Below are 21,180 nucleotides of genomic sequence, written 5' to 3' on the forward strand. Positions count from 1 at the left end.
TGAAACTTGACTGCTAACACTTGATGTATATTAACTCTCTCTTCCAAAAGACTATTTTCAATCTTTAAATTGTTTCCTGTTACAGTCCTAGGCCTGTAGGCAAAGGTGTAGAAGGACTCGCACGAGTGGGATCCAGAGCAGCGCTTTCATTTGCATTTGCATTTCTTCGTAGAGCTTGGAGGTCAGGTAAAGTGTGCTTCCTAAACCTGTGTGCCTTTGTGGTTAAAAACCTTACTCAGTCTGTATAGCGTCGTATATTTAAAAAGAAATATTGGCAAGATGGACGGACCGAAGTGCTCTATTATGGTAAACGTCTCTCACTTCACCCTCTTGCACTCAGGACAGCAGGACCTGGCATTTTGGAGGGAGATAGCACCTTCTGTCTGTTGCTGGTCGGTTTAGAAAAGCCAGTATCATCTCTCTAGACTGGATTGTAGGAGCACTTTGTGTAACTGCTGTGATAAAGACAATTAAAAAGAACAATACAGTAAAAGTTCTGTTAACCAGCATCTTACAAGCCAGCACGCTCAATTAACTGGCATGCCGGCTTGTAAGATAAAGTGAAACTGGAAGTGCTCACTGTGGCACTTCTGGTTTCTCTGAGCCCCCACAACCCGGGGCGAAGCAGCCTGCGCTGCCGAGCCCCCATGGCCCAGGGGCATAACAGGCTGCACGGGGCTGTGCGAAGCCCGCCTCCCTGTGTGGAAGGGGTGGCAATGCGGCAGGAGGGTTGGCAGTGCTGCAGGAGGGGCGGTGGGACTCCCCAGACATGGCGGGAGAAGCGGTAGCCCAGGCCGCTTAATTAACCAGCATATTTTGTTATCCGGCATCCCCCATTTCCAGGGGGTGCTGGATAACAGAGCTTTTACTGTATTAAGTTAGCAAAATTAAGTGCCTAGAAGTTGGAAATTGATAAAGTTATGGTTGCATGTGCAGCCTTCATTGCCCTTGTCCCCCTTTTTATTGATTGTTCTTCGTCTGGCCTCACTGTTTCCTTGGTCCACACAGCTTATTACACCTTTCTCTCTGCTATATCTTTTCCCACCTCTGTTTTTTTTTTTCTTCCCCTGTAGTCTTCCCTCCGTGTGTGCCTTTTTTGAGTTTCTTTATTTGTTATCTCCTCCAGTCCCAAATTTTCTTGCTTCACTTCTCAGTCCAGTTCTCCTCCTTCCCAGGGTCTAGCTAGTCTCCCCTCTATGTTCAAATCAAGGAGTTTACTTCTGTCCTGCTTGGGGGGGGGATACTGTAGAGTACAGAAAAGGCAAGCTTTGTCTTGTTAACCAGGCTACATACATGTGGCATGTAGCAGTTGAGAGCATCAGCTGCACTGGAAGTGTCCTGCTTTGCTTCAGGATGGAGCAACTCATTATGGATGGGATCTTCTTTTTTTGTAGTTTAAATTTGAAGTGGTCCCTGAGAATGTGACCTGTAGTTTTTCAGGGGCTTTTAAATTGGCCAAAGTTGGACAGATTTTCCTGGAGATAGCAAACAGCTTATTGTGGCATAAAGGCCACTGTCAAATGTAAAGTACCTGCTCTAAAGCATCTATGCAGGGTTTTATTTGTTTTCAAGATGGTTGCCAGAATCTTAGAATGTGAGGAAAACTCATTTCTCTACATTCCCTATTGGAAACTTTTAACCATTTAGAGTAATTAAAACTTTCCCCAAAAATGTCAGCCTGAGGCAGATACCCAGCTTGAAATTTTTCAGAGAGTTTTCAGCAAATCTGTAAGTACCTGAAAATAGGCCCTGATTTATTATACTACAGTGAACTGTCTGAGAGAGTGAGATTGTTAAAGCTAACATTCAATGCTGATTTCAAACCAGGGGGGGAATTGCAAAAATTTGGGCCTGGGACAGAGTAGGGTGTAAAAGTATCTTTGGCTGACAGTAGTCTTAATTGACCCATTAAGTTAAATAAAATGATTGACTATATAACAGCTAGTTGTCTGTTATAAATCACAATTAAACTAAATTTTGCATTTAAGAGTTAAAGCGACTAATGTAGCACCTCCTTGCATTTCCTTTTTCTGGCCATATACTTCTATTTTTTTTTAATAAAAGTTGTAGTTTACATAAATAAGGAAATGGGTTTCAGTCATTTTAAATTGATTGGAATAACTGATGCAGTAGTTTCTATTGGAGGCTTCTGAGCATTTTAAAAATAGCATTTTTTTTGTGTTAGGACAGTATTTCTTAGACATCAGGAAGATGAAACGGTTCCCCCTTCAGAGGAGGAGCCCTGTGCTCCTACCCCTTTGCAATTTACCAACTCCAATGTCATCTTTTACACCCTGATTTAATAGTTGTAGTTATTTAAAAACACCTGTTTCTAAGCTGCAGCCAAATTAAAATTCTTAAAGCTTTTCTAGTATAATAAGAAATAAGAAAAGATTTTGGAGGAAAGTGACTAGATTCCTGTTTATTGGTATGATTTGGGAACAGTTAAACTAGTTTCACCATGCTGTGTAGTGGTGACTGTTGGTGATTGACTTCATTCCAATCAAAATGATTCTTTGAAAACTGCTGCTTAATATATATCTGCTTTTGTGTTTAGAAGTTTAAAAAAATGTATACCCATGCTACACATTGAATACATTACTGTGCAATTAACCAGTTAATTGAGTAAATTTAGACTAGCCGTGGATGCAAAGTCATTAGTTTTGTGTTTAAAAATCCCACCCATATTCTCTAATTAAGACCCCCAAGACCCACATTTATCTGCCATGAAATATATAGGTATCAGTTGAACGCAGTGTTTCATTGATATATTTACAATTTTAAAGCATTTTGAAGTCAGCCAGGAATACCTCAATCATTTATAATAAGACCATTCTAAATACCTATGTATTTTGATGTTTGATTTTAAAAAAACATTTTTTTTTTTATCATGGAGAATCAGAGCTCTTCCTACCCCCTTTGCTCGCCAGGATGCGGGTCCAGCCACTTTTGTGGTGCTGAACAGCCCTGATATCCTGGTGCCCCTCACTCCCGACCCACAGCCTCCAACCCCCCACCCCAACCCTGCTGGTGCCTCTCACTCCTGATCTGCTGTCCCCTGACCCGGCAACAGCTCACCAGTGTGGGAAGTGGAGGTGTGTATGGGGAAGGGGGGTTGCCTGACCATAGGCAATGCTCCTGCAGCCTGGCTGGATCGGGACTGGGCGAAATGCACTGCTGCTACCAATGCCGCCAGCATCAGCTGCCCCACTGTAGTGTGAGGCATAACGGATTGGAGGGGGGCCATGCTGCCCTTGCTTCCTTCTACCACTAGCTGCTTGTGTGCCAGGTTGCAGCTCTTCTCTGTCACCATGGCCCAGTTGCTGCCATCTTTCCCCTTAGTTTGCCTGGGCTGCCCCTCTACCCCACCTTGCCTCTGGGGTAAATTTAGTAGATTTCATAGACATTAGGGCTAGGAGGGACCTCAGAGGATCATCGAGTCCAGCCCACTGCCCCAGGGGCAAGAAGTCAGCTAGGGTCAAAGGATCCCAGCAAGATAGATGTCAAAATGTTTTTTTAAGAGTCCAGAGTAGGTGCTTACACCACCTCTGGAGGGAGTCTATTCCAGGCCTTGGGGACTTGGACGGTAAAGACGTTTTTCCTTATGTCTAGCCTAATACCGTGTTGGAGGAGTTTGTGACTGTTTGACCTTGTCATCCTTTGGGGTGCTCTGGTGAACAGACATTCCCCCAGATCCTGATGTACAGCCCTTATTTACTTATAGGCAGCAACCAGGTCCCCCCTGAGCCTGGGCTTTTCTGGGCTGAAGAGTCCTATGGCTCTCAGCCTCTCATCATAGGGCCTATTCTCTTGCCCTCTGGTCATATGTGTGGCTCTGCTCTGGATTGTCAAATTTTTCCACATACTTTTAAAATTGTGGAGCCCAAAATTGGATGCAGTACTTCAGCTGCAGCCTCACCAAGGCAGAGTACAGCAGGCGTGTGACATCCTGGGATTTGCTTGAGAAGCATTTATGGATGCAAGCCAGAGTTTTGCTCGCTTTACCAGCTGTGACATTGCGTTGGTGCATGGCCTGGCATGTGAGCAGCTAGTGGTGGGAGGAGGTGAGGGCAGCATAGCCCCCCACCGGTCTGTTACTCCTTGTGCTGCTGCCTGCAAGGCGTTATTCCATGGCAGTGCAGCTGGTGCAGGGGTTCTGGGGGTGGCAGCAGCAGCAATGTGTCTTATTGTCCCACCCCATCCTCTTGTTCTGGATCCCACCCACTGGGTTGCAGAGACAGCCTTGTGCTCGTCTGGCCTGGCTGTAGCCCTGTGTCCCACTGTAGGTGCACAAATTTTTGGGGCGGGCACATGCCGCCCCCTGCCCACCCCCCCCCCCCCCGATGCCCTGCCTACACATCAGCTATGGTCCCCAAACCTTCCCTGGGACTGCATGTAGTGGTGGGGAACTACCCCCTCATCTCCCCCCACCAGGCTTCAGCCCCCAATGAGATGCCTGTGGCTCCGTCGTCCCCACTTAGGCCCTGTGGCTGCACATTCCGGCTCTGGGCTCTGTGCACTACCCCGGCTGGGTAGCACTCCTAGCTCCAGCCATCAACCCTGCCCCTTTCTCTCCCTCACAATGGGAGCTTGGTGTGAGCTGTTGTCGCTGACTCAGTTTGCCCCCACCATGCATGCCCTTCCTCCCATAGACATACCTATAGGCAGCTGCAGAAGCTGCTCTCCACCATGCTGCTTGGGACTGTATTGCTCGCCACGTGCATGTGTATGTGCGCACATATACAGGCAATGTGTAGGAAGGGTATGGGGGGGCACGTGTCTCCCCTGAAACTGAGCACTCCGGCTGGCAGGGGGGTATGGAGAGCACTCGTGCTGCCCTTGAAATTGGTCCCACCGACAGAAGTGCTTGCGGTACAAGTCCCACACCATGCTGCATGTGTAAGTGCAAGCACTCCTGCTGCTATTGTGCTGTTGGTGTGCTTGGTGACTGGCCACTGGGGGACCCTCCCCACTGGTTGCCAGCTGGCCATGGGGGCCCCTCCACCCTAGTCGTGCCCTGATGGTGTCCCCCCAGACTTGGGAAGCTCCAGTTGCCCATGTGCACATATGTCCAGTTGCCCTCCTGTTCCCCCCAGCCCAAGCAGTCCCTTGCAGGCTGGAACTGTGCCAGCCTGCAAGGGGAAATGTGTGACTTCCCACATATTTTTCTCCTTCAAAAGAGAAAATTCATGTTTTTCCGCAGCAAACAAAAACCTGACCCTTGGTCATTATCATGTGACAAAAATGACTACTGAGCTCTAAAAAGAGCCAACCAGCTATAAAATTAGTGCTTGAAAATATGTAACAACTCTGTAGCTGGTTCCTGTCAGTCTTTCATTTGAACGTCTACTATAGCCCTTAGACATTTTTCACACACTTCTTTTGAGAAAACGCATCTAACCAATAGTTGATCTCTGCTAGTTTATTTACAAGTTTTGTGTTATGTTGGCTGTCAGGTGAGGATGCAGACCTTTGCAGTGAATTGTTACAAGAATCGCTTGATGCGCTCCGAGCCCTACCAGAAGCATCTCTTTTTGATGAAGGAACTGTATCTTCTGTCTGGTTGGAAGTTGTGGAGAGAGCAACTAAATTCCTAAGGTCTGTTGTGACTGGGTAAGTTTTGGAGTTGTTTGTTTGTTTTTCTTTTTTGCTCAACTGGCTTTTGAAAGGAAAGCCTGAATATTTTAACAGATGATGGCTAAGTTTAAAATAGTTTCTAGTTAAACTAAGCTATGTGAATCGGTTTCCTCTTTTTATGTAATAGCATCAAGCAAGTGATGCTATGTATAATTATTATTGAGATGACACATTCTAAATGCTGCTTCTTGGTTCCTTATAACTTTCTTAAAAGCTACATATGGGTTTATATTTTCATGTATGCTCTCAACCCAAAGTAAACTTTGAAAAGTTTGGTTAAAGCTTTTTGAGGAGGTTGAGCAAAATGAGTGTTCACAGGTTGATTAAAATTGATGTTTTGTGCTTAGAAAATTCAAATGGATTTGTTTTTGAAAATTCATGCTTGGTGCACGTGATTTCCACTGAAAGTGAATGGGAAATGCGTAGTGCAGCGAATACTATTTTCTTTTGTACAGTCTGTTAACATAATTGAATGTTCAAGTGAATACACATTATGACATTTTTCTATAAAATTAAGAAATTCAGTGGACAGGGAAGCAGTCTTCACTCAATACAGGTATTTTTGGGCCAAGCCTCTTAACTTTTTGTTGAAGGGTGTGGTGAAATGTGGTCCTTGACAGGGCTTTTTCTAGCATTGTAGATGCAGTTACTACTTTGGTGAGGAGGAGAAAGGGGAAGTCTGGGCTGCAATTAAATTATAGAAGTAGAAGTTGGTATAATTTTACTTATATAAGCTGTGCCTACCAGGAGTGCTTTGCTGCTATGGTATATTGGTATGACTATCCTGGTAATGTACATCTACTATAAACCAAGCTGTACATGCATATATAAACTTGCTTAACTTGTATTGCAACCATGCAGTGGTCAATAAAAGAGATCACCCCCCAAAAATATCTGCCTCTATATAAAGAGAGTAATTTTTTCCCATTGTGGCTTAACATATCCCTTCAAAATAAGTACTGTATTTTCTCACATACACATGCCTCCTTTTTAGAAGGCAGAATGTAAAAGAAAAAGAATTTTTTTTTCTAGAGTTGTCAGACTGTGATCATAGTAAGACCTTCTTGGAACATAGTGTCCAAGAAGTATGGCTGCCTCAATATAGTGTCCAGGAAGTGTGTCCTAGGATAGCGGTTCTTAATTGTTTTCCTACTGGGACCAATTTCCAAAGGTTCAAGGCCTGTCCCTACCCACCACCCCCCTGGCCCTGCTGGTGCATGACCCACAGTCCCCGCCCCTGACCCCCATCCCTGCTGGAGGGGCACTGAGCTGCCCCATCCCACTTGGGCTAGAGTGCAGTGGCTGCAGCGGATCTGGCTCATGCGGGTGGCAGCGGAGCGAGCTGGAGGGAGGAGGGGAGGCCTGTGACAGCCCCTGGGGCTGTTGTGCTATGCCAGCCAGCCCAATTTGCAGTCTGTTCCACCCCCTGAGCAATGTCTCCTGGCCACCCTGCCCCCACGAACACCCAGCCTGGCCTCTCAGATCTCCCCTGCCCCTTCACTCTCCCTGCCGCAGTCTCTGTGCTTTCCTGGGATTAGTGTTTCTCAACCTGCAGCTTGCGACCCTTTGAAATCATCTTACTACCCACTTTTGGGTTGTGACCCATGGGTTGAGAAATGCTGTCCTAGGAGACAGTCTGGGGAGGCAGTAGGCAGTAGTAACTTTCTGCTATGACAGCCTATCCTTGGATGCCATGTTTCCTAGATACTTTGCTTCCCAGGTTAGGACCCAGACTTCTGCAAGAGCAGTAACAGTTCTGTTCCTTCTTTATTGTAAGTAGTTCTTAAATAATTTCCTGTAAAGCAGAGGTGGTGAATATACAGCCCACAGGCTGTGTGTGTTGCTGGACCTGACCCCGCACACACTGGCACCTGTCCTGGCCCTTTGTATTAGATGCAGTGTCATGTGTGCTGCACACAGCAAAGAAGGGTGATCTGGGGTGCATTCTGCATACAGTGACTCACTTTGTGCACTGGTTCCTAGACTGGTTTGGATCTGGCTGTGATGGAACTAGTGTGAAGGGCCAGTCTGGTGGGGAGCTGCATACAGCATGTGTCCTGTGCCAGCTCCTTGTGCTGTATGAGGCACCTGTGGCCTGTCCAACCCTAGGCACCATGGGCAGCACATGGGGCTCGCTGTGCATATGGTAGAGCTGCGCAGTATCTGCAGTGCACACGTTGAATCTGGCACTGCATGTGATGAAGGCAGCCTGGGTTGTGGACTGCATGCAGCTCCCTGGCCCGACCCCTTCATCTGCAGCGCTGGATCCAGCCAATGCATACCCCATGCTGACCCCACATACTGCATGTACAGCAAGCCATGGGGTCAGCACATGCTACGTGTGGCATGCGACCTGGACCTGACTCTATGGGCACTGCACAGGGGTTGGTCCTGGTCCGGCCTGCAGACCAGCCCAATGACCCTCCTCTAGCTCATAAAGCCAGATCAGTTTGATACCCCTGCTGTAAATAAAATGGTGTTTCTACAGCACAGTCCTCTTCAGGATACTACCGGCAGCTTACTTGCGCTTCACATACAAGCTTCAGTGTTCAGCCAATAGCTTTGGCTGCGGGAGGGTTAATGCAGGACTGCCCCTTTAGCTTTCTGAGCCAGCATAAGTGACCACTATTTTGACAGCTGCATGGCCGGCAGAGTCTCTGGCTTGCTCCTTTTTTTGCAAAGAAAACAACTTCCCTGCTTACTACGTACACCCCAGTTTGGAGGTGAGGAGGGCTGACTTTTGGGGAAAATGTACATGTTGTATGTGAGAAAATATGGTGCTGTCATTTATGCAGCTGTCCGTTTTTAAATGTTTACTGTTCATTATGTGTCTTTGAAAGCCCAAACTGTTGTCTTGTGAAGGACATTTAAAAAGGCTTGAGGTGTACGTGCTTCTTGAAACTGGATAAAGACAACAAACTTGAGGAAGCAAAGGATAATGTATTTCCTTTTTCAGATGGCAAAGACTGGTGGCTTGTAAACAAATTTAGCTTTTATGTTTCACTTTCAGCTTGTCTTCCTGGATACTATTTTGCCTCAAATCTTAGTTTTTTCTAAATGCTTGGATAACACTTAGAACACGGTGAGCCACTTCTATGCAGGTATATGCACCTTGTCTTAGTCGCTTCTTTGTGATCCCAGGTAGTGTTAATGCTGCAGACATTAATTCCTGAATCTTCAAGCATCACTTTTCTTTTAAACAGAGATGTCCATGGAGCTCCAAGTTCCAAAGGTCCAGGGAACATTCCACTACAAGACCAGCACTTGGCACTTGCCATATTGTTAGAGTTGGCTGTGCAGCGAGGCACACTAAGGTGAGGAATTGAAATGGTTTTCTGTGTTTTTAACAGCAGCAAAGGCATTTAAATGTTCTGAGCAGTAAATCTCTTAATCATGTTTAGTTTACTGTGAGAATTATGATGCAATACCTGTGAGTCTTTTCCTTAATTAGACTCGAAATCCTGGCTCCAATGAAACCAGTGACAGAGCTCTCATTGACTTCATTGGGACCAGAATTTCCCTCTGGTTTTCTCTTGTAAAGGTAAGGAAGACAAAGTTTATATCTAGATATAAACCAAACTATTTTAACTCTCATGCATTAGTGTTCTCTCTGTGTTCTGACTGATGAAGTGTAGACAGAAATTAGCTTTTTGTGGGAGTTTGTTGCGTAGTTGTCTGGTGTAACACTTAATTCTCATGAATCATCTGGTTTCTACTGCTGCCAACCATGTATCTCTACTGTTACAGAATGGCAATTCCTGTGTAGCTAAAACTTTGCAAGAGGAGGTGAAGGAACAGCAACAAAAGGGATTAGAGGTCTAGAACACAGGACATGAGGAAAGGCTAGAAAGTTTGGGATTGCTATTAATCTAGAGAGGAGACAACTGATAGGCTTTCAAACATGAAAAGGGTTATAAAAAAGATGTCACTCAGTTATCCACAAGGGACAGGGAAAGATGTAATGGGCTTAAATCACAGCCAGGGATATTTGAGTTGGATATTAGGAACAACTTTTGAACTCAGAGGGTGGTTAAGCACTTGTATAGATTACCTGGAAAAGTGGTGGAATTTCCGTTTTTAAGTACAGGTTAAGTTTCTAAGTACAGGTTAGACTAATATTTTTCTGGGTTCGTTTGGACAAGGGAACAATCTTGTCTTGAGCAGCAGGGCTGGGCTTTCAGAATTAACCTTGAAATAGCTTTGACGTTTTTATTTATTTATTTATTTATTTATTTATCTATTTATTTAAGGGAGATCATTCTGAGTTCAGTACTCATGTGGTTTCTTAGTTCTGGAGGCAACATCTTCATAAAATGGAAATCAAAATGTTGATCTTTAAAAAAAAAAAAAAAAATGTGCTGTTTCAGAATCCATTTTCAGTAATTTCTATTTGAGGTCAAAATCAAGGACTGGTCCAATTGAACTCATTTTGTTTTGATTTTTATGGAGAACATAAACTTTGCTGAAAAAGCTGTTTTTCAATAGGGATGGTAATAAACTTTTTCTTTCAGTCAAATGTTGTCTGCTGTTATGTTGCTGCTTCAACTCTGGGATAATGGAACAAGGGAAACAGATAATGAGCGATCTGCACAGGGAACCAGTGCACCCCTCCTACCGTTGTTACAAAGGTTTCAGAGCATAATATGTAACAAAGATGTGCCCAGCAGCGAGGAAGAGATTCAGGTATGTGACACTGGGTTATTTGAAAGGTATTTTAAATAGGTTGCTAAGCAATATAGGTTAGCCCAGGGGTTGGCAACATTTTTGGGCAGAGTGCCAAAAACACCCACAACCTTGACTTGTAAGATGTTGGTATGCTGGGGTGGACAGTTGGGGAACTGTGAGGGGACTGATTCTTGTTGTTGCAGCACAGCTCAGGCCCCTTCCCCTCCATCTGCCCTGAGGCACGTGTGGCTAGCAAAATGTGTGCTATGTTCTGGCACCCATGCCAGAGGTTGTCTATCCCTGGCCTAGCCCATCATTTATTTTTTCTAAAGTTTAACACTACTTTTTTAATGTTAACTTCTCCATTAAGATGCTCTAGATATGCATATATGTACACAGTATTTCATCAAGATGGAAGAAAAGAGCTTTAGCTCTTTTAAGCATTAGCTATGCTTAAATGGTGATGCATGCTCGATATTTTGTAGAATTACCATCTTGACTTGAATACAAGACTCCCCCCCCTGCCCAGTAATTAGATTTTAAACATGGAAAATTTGTAAATTTTATTATAATTTTCTGTATGTAGAACCTGATTATTGGAGGATCATTTTTAATTCACACCCCCCCCCCACTACTGGAGGAGGTAGAGGGGGAGAGGTGATGAGGGGATCAGTAATGGGGCAGTTGGTGTGGGACAGACAGGTGTGAGGGGTAGTAGGGATAGCAGTAATGGGATGGGCAGGTGGTAGAGACAGCTTGTTCCCTTGCTGCCTGTTCCCCTCTCCGTGCTGCTTTTGCCACTTGCAGACTGAGCTTATTGCCCCCCCCCCCCCCCCCCCCCCCCGGTGCTTTGCTCTGCATCAGCAGGTTCTTTCCCTGCTTCAGCCAGGGGCACAATGCATGGCTCCAGCCTGACCCCATAGCAGCGGCAGCTACAGGACTGGTCTAGAGCCGTGCTCCATGTCCTGATCTGCAGCAGGAACAGAACCTGCCCGTGCAGAGCAAAGGTAAGGAGTGCAGTGGAGAGGTGGGGGGAGAGAGAGGTAGTGGTAGGAGAGGATGAGTTAGGGGGAGTATGCGGGGGCTGGAGGAAGAGGACTGGCAGGGCATGCAGGGGCAGTATTGGGGTGGGGGGTGGGGGGTCTGGCTCTGGGCTTGGGACTGCAGCAGCTGCCTGCCACCCCCTTTGCCTTGTGCTTGATTTTAAGGTTGAGGGGCTTTTTTCCCCTACGTTAAATGTGGGCGGGGGGGGAACACCTCACTTTCTAACTGGGTAAATACGGTAATTTGTGGCTTTGGTTAACCCACAGTGCTGCTGGAGCTGTTAACTCTCTTGGATATGCGACTCCCTTCAGTTCAGTTGCAACTTTATTAAATTCCTTTTTTGAGTAACTAATGGAATACAGAATAGCCCAATTGTGAAAGGCAGCAGTCAGTTATTACTGTACTGGTCACTTATTTGAGATTAACAATGTATTTCTCAATACATGTGTCACTGGAATAATCATTTGCATTAGGAAAGAGTAATATATGCAGAGTCACTTCACTTTCTATTCATTTTAAAAGGAGTTGTGAATGCTTAGCTTCTCTAAAATATGCCCTGTATATTTTTGGAGGCGTAGGAGAGAATGTGTGGGGGTGTCGAGTACTTAACTGTTTTCTTGCTTGTAGCTTTCTTATTATTTTAGCTCTTTTTTCCACCATTCCTAGATGCTGTCTTATCCTCTGAGTCCCAATGAGAGCTTTCTGAGGTATCTGATTTTACCGCAAGACAATGAACTAGCAATTGATCTAAGACAAACAGCTGTTGTGATCATGGCCCACTTAGATCGCCTAGCCACTCCATGTATGCCTCCACAGTGTAGCTCTCCTACATCTCATAAGGTAATGGTCTTGAATATCAAATACCAGGGGGATCTCTGCATTGCAAAAATTGGTTTATACTTCAAACCATTCAAGCAATGTCATTGGGTGATTTTTCAATTAATAAATAGTTACTTAGTTCTCGTACAATAGTTTTATAGTAGGTAGGGTCAGGAGGGACCTGAACAGATCATTTAGTCTGACCCCCTGCCACAGGCAGGAATGAAAGCTGGGTTCACAAGACTCCAGACAGGTGATCATCCAACCTCCTCTTGAATTTGCCCAAGGTAGGGGCAAGGACCACTTCCCTGGGAAGTTGGTTCCAGATTTTGGCCACCCTAACTGTAAAATATTGCCTTCTGATCTCTGACCTAAATCTGTTCTCCGTCAGCTTATTATCATTGTTCCTTGTCACCCCAGGGGGTGCTGGGGAGAAAAGGGCTCTGCCTATTTGCTGTTGATTCCCCCTGATGAGCTTGTAGGCAGCCACCAGGTCCCCCCTCAGCCTCCTCTTGCTGAGGCTGAACAGGTTCAGGTCCCTCAGTCTCTCCTCGTAGGGCCTGTCCTGCTGCTCTCTTACCAAGCGGGTGGCTCTCCTCTGAACCCTCTCCAGGCTGACAAGAACATAATTATTTGCTTTTAAAATATTCTTATAGCAAGTCAGTTTTCTACAGTGAATAAGTGCCTAAGCATTAACCTCCTTGCCATTTTTCTTCATAAATAGTCCCAACTAAATGAGTCTTCTGGTCATGGAGGTTAGATGCATATTAGGGTTGCAATTGTCTTTTAATTAAGAGTATTTTATAGTTGCTGCCCTTTTTGCTTCCCGAATTTCTCCAATTGAAAAAAGTTCACAAGAAGAGTTATTAGTTCAGGGCTTGCATCTGAATGATATTCAGAATGAATGGTGTAATATATGTAAACACATCTATTGTACTGTGTAGTTAAATGTTCTCAACAGAATGAGATGAGTCCCCTTTTATTTTTGATCTTTAAACCTGTTTGTGGGCCTTGTCTTACCTGATTCTTCTGCTTTTCTTTTTACTTATCCCCAGAGGTACTTATTCCAGCATCCCTGGTTTGTCTGAATTTGGCTTATTCTAGAGTTCAATCTGCTGAAATTTGCTAGGGAATGACATGTGAACGCCAGTGGCTGATCCTGCTGCATAGTGCAGTACTTTGTACCCCCTAAACTAAAAAAAACCCCAAAACCCCAAGACTAGATTTCTTAGATTTATATATTAGTCTTTATTTTTCTTCCTTAAAAAAATAAATATTAAATTTTAGGTTCACTATTTGCAAACCCTTTACCACTTGCTATATATATTTGTTGTATCTTCAGGAATTAACTTGAAGAGTTTGATCATGTATTTGATGATGTTGTTTTTAATATCCTGTTATTAGGCAGAGTTCATTGAGTACTTAATTACAGCTATCATACAGATTGTTTGAATCGTATTTTGAAGAAACTTAAATTTTATGAGGAGAAACCTGTGGTGTGTACTTTTGAATTAAGCTAAGTAAAAAACAAACAAACAAACAAAAAACAAAACAAAAAAAAAACTCACTTAGTTTCTTACCTTACAGGGATCTTTGCAAGAAGTTATAGCTTGGGGCTTAATAGGATGGAAATATTATGCTAATGTGAGTGGTCCAATTCAGTGCGAAGGACTTGCCAATCTAGGGGTTGTACAGATTGCCTGTGCAGAGAAACGCTTTTTAATCTTATCTAGAAATGGGCGAGTTTACACCCAAGCATACAACAGTGACACTCTGGTGAGTGACTTTTTAAAAATTTGCGCTAAGCAGATTGTATTTTGCAAAATATGCTGCTCTGAGATTATTTCTAATACTTAAGCTGCATTTAGTGATTAAGTGATGTGCTAATCTTAAAAGCTCTTTGTTTGGTTCTTTTAGAAGCAGTGGCTTGTCCAATTTTTGTTTGTCAGGCTAGGAATGTAAATATTTCTTGCATTCATAAATGTTTGTGTTAATGTACCCCCTGTATCAAACCTTATGAATTGCTTTTTATGCGTTGCTTTGTTAGTTTATAACCTTGATTTAGAGATTTACTTGATATGAAGTATACTCCAGCCAGTGGATTTGTTTTCACTACAAGTGCCAAGGCATTTAACTCCTTGAGGATAATTATAATGAAATAATCCCCCCCACCCCCCCCAAAAAAACCCCAACCCCCCCCCCCCCAAAAAAAAAAAACCAAAACAAAAAACACCACAGATGGGATTGAAATAATCAGACAAAAGCCACTGTAGTGTATAGATTTTGGAATAGACCAGAATTCCTGATCATCCTTTCCCAATTCAGAGTATTAGATTTGAGCTTGTCTTGTTTTTCGTTCTAGTTTTACTAAGTTAGTGCAAGAGCTTGCAGTTCTGGAGTTAGGCCTCCCTAGGGAAGTCCTCATCTAGTTATTCTGTGTTGCATTTTTTTTTAAATCACTCACCAGTATAAGTAACATTTTCCTTTGTCTATCTTGATTTTTCAGGGACCACAGCTAGTGCAAAGTCTTGCTTCAAGAAATATTGTGAAGATTGCAGCGCATTCAGATGGTCACCACTATCTTGCCTTGTCAGCAAACGGAGAGGTTTTCTCCTGGGGTTGTGGAGACGGTGGAAGACTAGGCCATGGAGATACAGTGTATGTGACAAAAATCAATTGGCTTCTCAGTCAGCATAGAATTTAGTTACTAATATCTTACTTGCATATTAGAATAATGTTTTTAAATTCGGGTTAAATATGCAGGCACTTGGGAAGAAGTGTTGAACCAGTTAGAGCTATGTATGGTGAAATGCATATGAATAAAGGATAATATACTATGCTAGTAATGGCTTATTAAAGCCCTGTACACCTTTATCAAGTGTGACAACAAATAAAACAAAAACAGAATGCGAGTGAACCTGGATTTCTTAAGCTGTATAGTCATGAATGATCACTCAGTAAACTACAGTTGCTTAAAGGTGATGCATGAGTTAACTTTCTTCCCTTTAAAACTGAAAGACTGCATGGAGCTAGTTATACCAAAGGCATGTACTAGAATAAATTTGTATAAAATCCTAACCTGTAGCCACTTTTTGGTGCGGCAGTTTTCCTTAAGGATCCAAACGTTTTCCTAGGGTTTTTTTTCAAGGATTGTTTGCCTGAATCAGTATTGTCTTTTTAGCAGTACAACATGATATAAAAAGGAACTGTTAATCCATTTCCACCTGATACAGTCTGACATTATTTGGTAACTCAGTATGCATCTCTGACATCAATCCAACTTCAAACAAGCATGAACTATCAGATGGAAAAAATGCATTCTCCCTGAATATTCTGTTTGTTTTCTTTTTAATATGTTGGATATGTTTGATTTGTTTTTGTTTATTCCTTTATTCATAATTCCAGGGAGATGCCAGGCATCTCATTCTCAGGTGCTATATGTATGGTCCTATAAGTCCCTCTGCATGTTTTTACTTAGAAAAGCTAATTCAGAATTAAAAACAGGAGGCTTCTTTTCTGCTAGTGTAGGTATACATTATTGTTCTATTTTCCACTTTTTAATCATGATGATTAGTAATATTTGGCTAGAGGAAGTAGGACTTCTCTTACTCTTAACTGAAACTAGTGTTTTCTATGCAATATTCTACAGGGGTTTTTGATATTTAATTGTGTGCTCCCAAAACTGTGAGGGTGCAAGAGTTGTTTTTTTTACTGTTAAAATGCTGTATTGCCATGACTTAACAGAAGTTCATGGTTTTACAGAACTTTAACAATGGTTTACAGTGCTTTAAATTAACCCTTGTTAAATGAGGTATTGCATTTTAAGTGCTGTATTTACATCATGTTAGCAACCTACAGCACTTTTTCTTCTGTATGCTGGTCAAATTTCTGACCAGTGGAGAAGCCCCAGGAGGCTGTGGAGCACCCCCTGCCTCCTAACCTGGAAAGTGCAGGGAGGTTCAGAGATGGACACCCCCCCCCAAATACTGCACTTCAGTCATACTTACGAGCACTGTAACTTTATATGCTATAAACAGTGTTCTAAATTACAGTGCTGTAAAACATGCATGGATCACTTCTCTACCTACCCTAAGTGTCTTAACAACATGGTGCCAAATTTCTCTTTGAATAAGCACCTCCAGAGGAGTCCGTTTCTGACACAGAGATTAGAGATCACTCTTTTTACATACTGAATTTTAGCACTTGTTGGAGACCTCTGGATTGCCTTCTTTAGAGTTAAAAACACCCTACCAGACTTGCATCATAGGGCAAAGTTTCCAATGAGCTTTTTTGCTATTGAATCTTAATTTGCTTTATAGGTCCATTCATGCAATGGCTTCAGTGCATTAGACTAGCTAGGAGGTTTGTGAATAAAATAACAATTAGTGGTGATTTGCTTTCTTCCAAACAGATTACCGCAATTCATTTCATGCAATCTTTGCTATCAGGTCATTTTGATACTGTCTTTTTTCTAAATAGACCTCTAGAGGAGCCGAAGATGATATCTGCTTTATCTGGAAAACAGGCTGGGAAACATGTCATCCACATTGCATGTGGAAGCACTTACAGTGCAGCCATCACTGCTGAGGGAGAGCTATATACGTGGGGACGAGGGAACTATGGCAGGCTGGGACATGGTATGTTTCTGTGATGCTGTAACATGTTTATGGATGTTTTAAATGGATATGCTTAGGTGTTTGTGGCAAAGTGACTTATTTTGCGGGGGTTTTTTTTAGGTTCCAGTGAAGATCAGACAATCCCAATGCTGGTCACTGGGCTTAAGGGACTGAAAGTTATTGATGTTTCCTGTGGGAGTGGAGATGCTCAGACTCTTGCAGTGACTGAAAATGGTTAGTAACAAAATTTATCCAATAGCATAATTGTACCTACCTTTTTTAGACTATTTAGACGTATGGCTGTAGTGCATGCATTGTGCTGTGTGTTTGAATAAATTTCATGGGAGAACCTCAAGCAAAAAGTCGCCTTGAAAATACTCTGGATGTATACTTTAAATATGCAAATAGCTCGTTAAGCGTCTGGTACCAGGGATGGAGTTTGCAGCCCCAAACTAAGAGCATAAAGTTGTATTCACAATAGAACCATTCCTGGCAGGAAGTGTCCTTAAGCATGCCATGCTGCCAAGTGTGCACTGCCTCAATATGGTTGAGGACAGTGATTTGAGCAGGTTACTTAACACTTCTGAATGATAGGATCAGTTATTCTGCCTGTGGCACTATGGTCACAGCCACACTTCTGGTGGTTTAGGAGTTGGCAACCCTGAATCAGTTACTAGTTTATATTCCTTAAATAGTTATCCCTGTGAATTAAACTTGTAGGAATAGGATTTACACTTGCTGGCATTCAGAGCCAGGGGAATGCTTAGGTTAGCCAATAGGAAATGCTGGAGAGAGGTATGTCTGAAGTGCTGCCTCTCTTTTATGGACTTCTTATGCACCCCTAATTGGGGAGCCAGTGCAGGCTCGAAACTATCTGAAGCCATTTTTCTGGATTTAGGTGCCTAAAGAAATTGAGGCAAGGGTTTCTTAGGATTATATCTTTTATTGTAGTTGTGATCAAGTTAGACAAGCTTTCAAATGCAAGACATTCTTCATCAGGTTTTTGCTGCATAGTAGTATTGCACATGTGCAGTTGTATGTGTTTGAAGAAGTTGACACATGACAAGTTCTCCCAAGCTGGCTCCCTGCAGTAGGCTTTGTTACACCACTTGGTCATTATCTTATCATGCTGTTCCTTCCATAAACTTCCATCTTGAAGTAATTCAGGATCCTTGCCTCCACTGCTTTCTTCAGAAGACCATTCCAGAACCTCATTCTTCTCATGATTAGAAACCTAATTTCCACTTTAAATGGACTTATGTCCATTTGATCTTATACTATTGTCCTTCTTTAACCTAAGTGCCTTTTTCCTTTTCCCTTACTTTTCTCACTTTGAATGTCTTTTATGAAGTTACCTTCCCTTCTCAACCTTTAACCTTCCTTTTTCTAAGCTAAAGAAGTAAAGCTGGTTTAACAGTCTAAGAAGTTTTTCATTCCCTTAGTTATCCTAGTAGCCCTTTTTATACTTGTTCACTTTTAATTTAACATATGTTTTTAAATATACGCGACAGAACTGTGCATAGTGTGTGCCAACAGTGATCTTATCAATGGCTTAGTTTCAGTGCTTAGGGTTGGAAAAGACCTAAACAGATCATCAGGTCTGACCCCCTGGCCCAGGCAGGAATGAGTGCTGGGGTCATAACACCCTAGCCAAATATCTATCCAGCCTTCTCTTGAAGACCCCCAAGGTAGGAGAGACCATCACCTCCCTTGGGTGTCCATTCCAGAGCCTGGCAGCCCTAGCTGTAAAGTAATGTCTCCTGATGTCCAGCCTGAACTTTCTCTAACAATTTGTGGCTGTTATTCCAAGTAACTCCCGGTGGTGCCCCAGGGAACAGAGCCTCTCCCAATTTCTGCTGGTCCCCCTTGGTGAGTTTGTAAATGGCCACCAGATCCCCTCTCAGCCTTCTCTTGTGGAAACTGAATAGATTCAGACCTCTCTTTGTAGGGCTTGCCCCGCTGCCCTTTGACCATGCGGGTGGTTCTCTTCTGGATCTTCTCAATGCTAGCCACATCCTTCTTGAAGTGCGGCACCCAGAACTGGATGCAGTACTCCAACTGCAGCCTGACCAACGCTGCGTAGAGGGAAGGATCACCTCCCTGGACCTGCTTGTGATGCATCAGTAGATGCACGACAAGGTGCATCTTAGCCTTACTGACTGTTTCCTTGCATTGGCAGCTCATGTTCATGCTGGAGTCAGTAATGACTCCCAAGATCCCTTTCTGCCACTGTTTTGACAAGAAGGGTGTTCTCCCTCCTATAGGTGTGTTGCTGATTTCCTTCTCCCTAGATGCAGTACCCTGCACTTGTCTGCGTTGAAGTCCATTCTATTCTCATCTGCCCACCTCTGTAACCTGTCTAGATCTAGCTGGATTCTGTCTCTCCCCTCCAGCATGCCCACCTTGCCTCACATCTTGCTGTCGACAGTGTGTTTTTCACGTGCACATCCAGATTGCCGATAAAGATGTTGAATAGCACAGGCCCCAGGACTGAGCCCTGGGGGACTCCACTGCCCACATCCCTCCAGGTCGAAAACTACCTGTTCACCACCACTCTCTGGGTGTGACCATCTAGCCAATTTGCCATGCATCTGACTATGTAGGCAGCAGTGCTGCAGTTAACTAGTTTTTTTGAGTGGGGTGAGAAACAGTGTCAAAGGCCTTCTTGAAGTCCAGGTAGATGACATCCACCTCAGTGCCCTCATCTAAGGACTTGGTGACTTGGTCATAGAAGGAAACCAGGTTAGTCGGGCAGGACCTGCCCTCAACGAACCCATGTTGGTTGCCCCTGAGCATTACCTCCCCTGCTGGGCCCCTGCAGATGTGTTCCTTGATAGCCTTGTACAAAGTGCTAATACTTTGCATTGTACTAGAATTCCCTGCCTCATCCGACAGTTGCATAAGCCATTTTCACAGCTACGCCATACTAATCCTCCTTTGATCTATCAGTATATCTAGCACCCTTTGCCTTTGTTGCCTGCATTCTGTCAGTCCACCTGCTTCTAGCAAAAATTCTAATTTTTCTCTAGGTCCATAACTTTGCACTTCTGTAGTACTAAATTTCATACAGCTTCTATCATTTTAATCCACAAAGTTATCAAGTTTTTTTTTTAGTAGGATAATCTGGTTCCCCTTGATATTGGAAATACCTCTCAACTTTGCCATCCATGAATTTCATAAGCACACATCTAGCTCTTCCATGAGGATCACTAATGAAAGTATTACATAGAATGGGTCTTAACACCAGTCCCTGAAGAACACCACAATAAGCTTATTCTGAGTCTAAGAGCTTCTCTTTCAGCAAGACTCTTTGTAAGCTCCCTTTTAGTCAACTCTTTATTCTCCTGACAGTTGAATTATTAATCCTCATTTTCTTCATCTTGGCTAATAATTTCCCATGAGGCACAGTCTAATACTTTGCTTGAAATGTTTTATGTCCATTCTGTTGCCTTCTCTAAGAAGTCAGTAGACTTCTAAGTATATGGAAGTGCAGTTTTGTTTCCTTTTAATGTTTATTTTTCTACTTTTACAAAATGAATAAACTTCAGTATTTTTTTTACTGCAGATGACTCTTCAGGGAAAACAAGAGCCCATAAATAATGACTCTTGGGTCTGTTCCTCTGTGTGTAATTAGAATTCCTCCTTCTCTGTTCTGATTTATTGATTCTAGGGAGAAGTAGCTCATTCAGAAACTGCTGCAGTAATGCTTTCAGCTAGTTCCTTTGACTGACTATAGGTGACAGTGAAACAACTTCCTCATCTTGTGGCAGCTAGCTTCCAGCAGGATGGCTATCCAGGTCTTTTCAGGCATCTTGTCTGCTCACCAGTTTCACTATGTTACTTTTATGAAAAGAATCCTGTCTTGATTTCCAGTACAACTTTAAGTGCTCAGAATACTATAGCAGCATGTCTTTCCTAAGTAGGCCTCTTGCTTGAACTTGAGTATCTTCCCTGTCCCCCATGCTACTAATATTCAGTGATGCTGTTTATAACAACTCTGCATTTCAGTATATGGTTACTTCCCCTTTTTCTTCTCTCTGGGGATCAACAGTGATGACAAGAAGATCATCCTACCAGATCTCAGTTCCTGTGCCTGCTTCAGATTGGCTAGGAAATAGTGTTACAAGATTTGTTTTGCATGTGCCACCCTCAGAATTTTGTCAGTTAACCCTTCTAAAGATTGTCTACTAAGCGTATGCACCTAACAAGCCTTTTATTGAACCAAGATTCACCTCCCGCCCCCTCTCAGAGGCTTATTGTTTGCCAATTCTTAGATAAATTTTCATGAGAATTGCAGATTGTTCATCCCATGTCTCAGGGTGATGTTCCTAAAAAATTTCAGATCTTTCCTCTAGAACATCCCAATTTAAAATAACTTACAAGTTTTTGTTTGTATGTT

At 43.1% G+C, this 21,180-nt stretch overlaps 1 protein-coding gene across 4 annotated transcripts in view; it reads left to right on the plus strand.

The window, feature by feature from the left end:
- Positions 1 to 21,180, plus strand: part of HERC2 (HECT and RLD domain containing E3 ubiquitin protein ligase 2) — a 194,051-nt gene that overhangs the window by 39,887 nt on the left and 132,984 nt on the right. For 3 of the 4 annotated variants that reach the window (XM_059720957.1, XM_059720960.1, XM_059720958.1), the window contains exons 6-14: positions 86 to 186; positions 5,457 to 5,613; positions 8,841 to 8,951; positions 10,149 to 10,320; positions 12,013 to 12,186; positions 13,753 to 13,941; positions 14,672 to 14,823; positions 16,645 to 16,802; positions 16,902 to 17,015. In XM_059720957.1, coding sequence (XP_059576940.1) covers positions 86 to 186; positions 5,457 to 5,613; positions 8,841 to 8,951; positions 10,149 to 10,320; positions 12,013 to 12,186; positions 13,753 to 13,941; positions 14,672 to 14,823; positions 16,645 to 16,802; positions 16,902 to 17,015 — 1,328 coding nt within the window. The remainder of the gene's footprint in view (positions 1 to 85; positions 187 to 5,456; positions 5,614 to 8,840; positions 8,952 to 10,148; positions 10,321 to 12,012; positions 12,187 to 13,752; positions 13,942 to 14,671; positions 14,824 to 16,644; positions 16,803 to 16,901; positions 17,016 to 21,180) is intronic. The other variant, XM_059720959.1, reaches the window with a different exon arrangement.

This window comes from Alligator mississippiensis, chromosome 1, assembly GCF_030867095.1.
Source record: "Alligator mississippiensis isolate rAllMis1 chromosome 1, rAllMis1, whole genome shotgun sequence".
NCBI lineage: Eukaryota > Metazoa > Chordata > Crocodylia > Alligatoridae > Alligator > Alligator mississippiensis.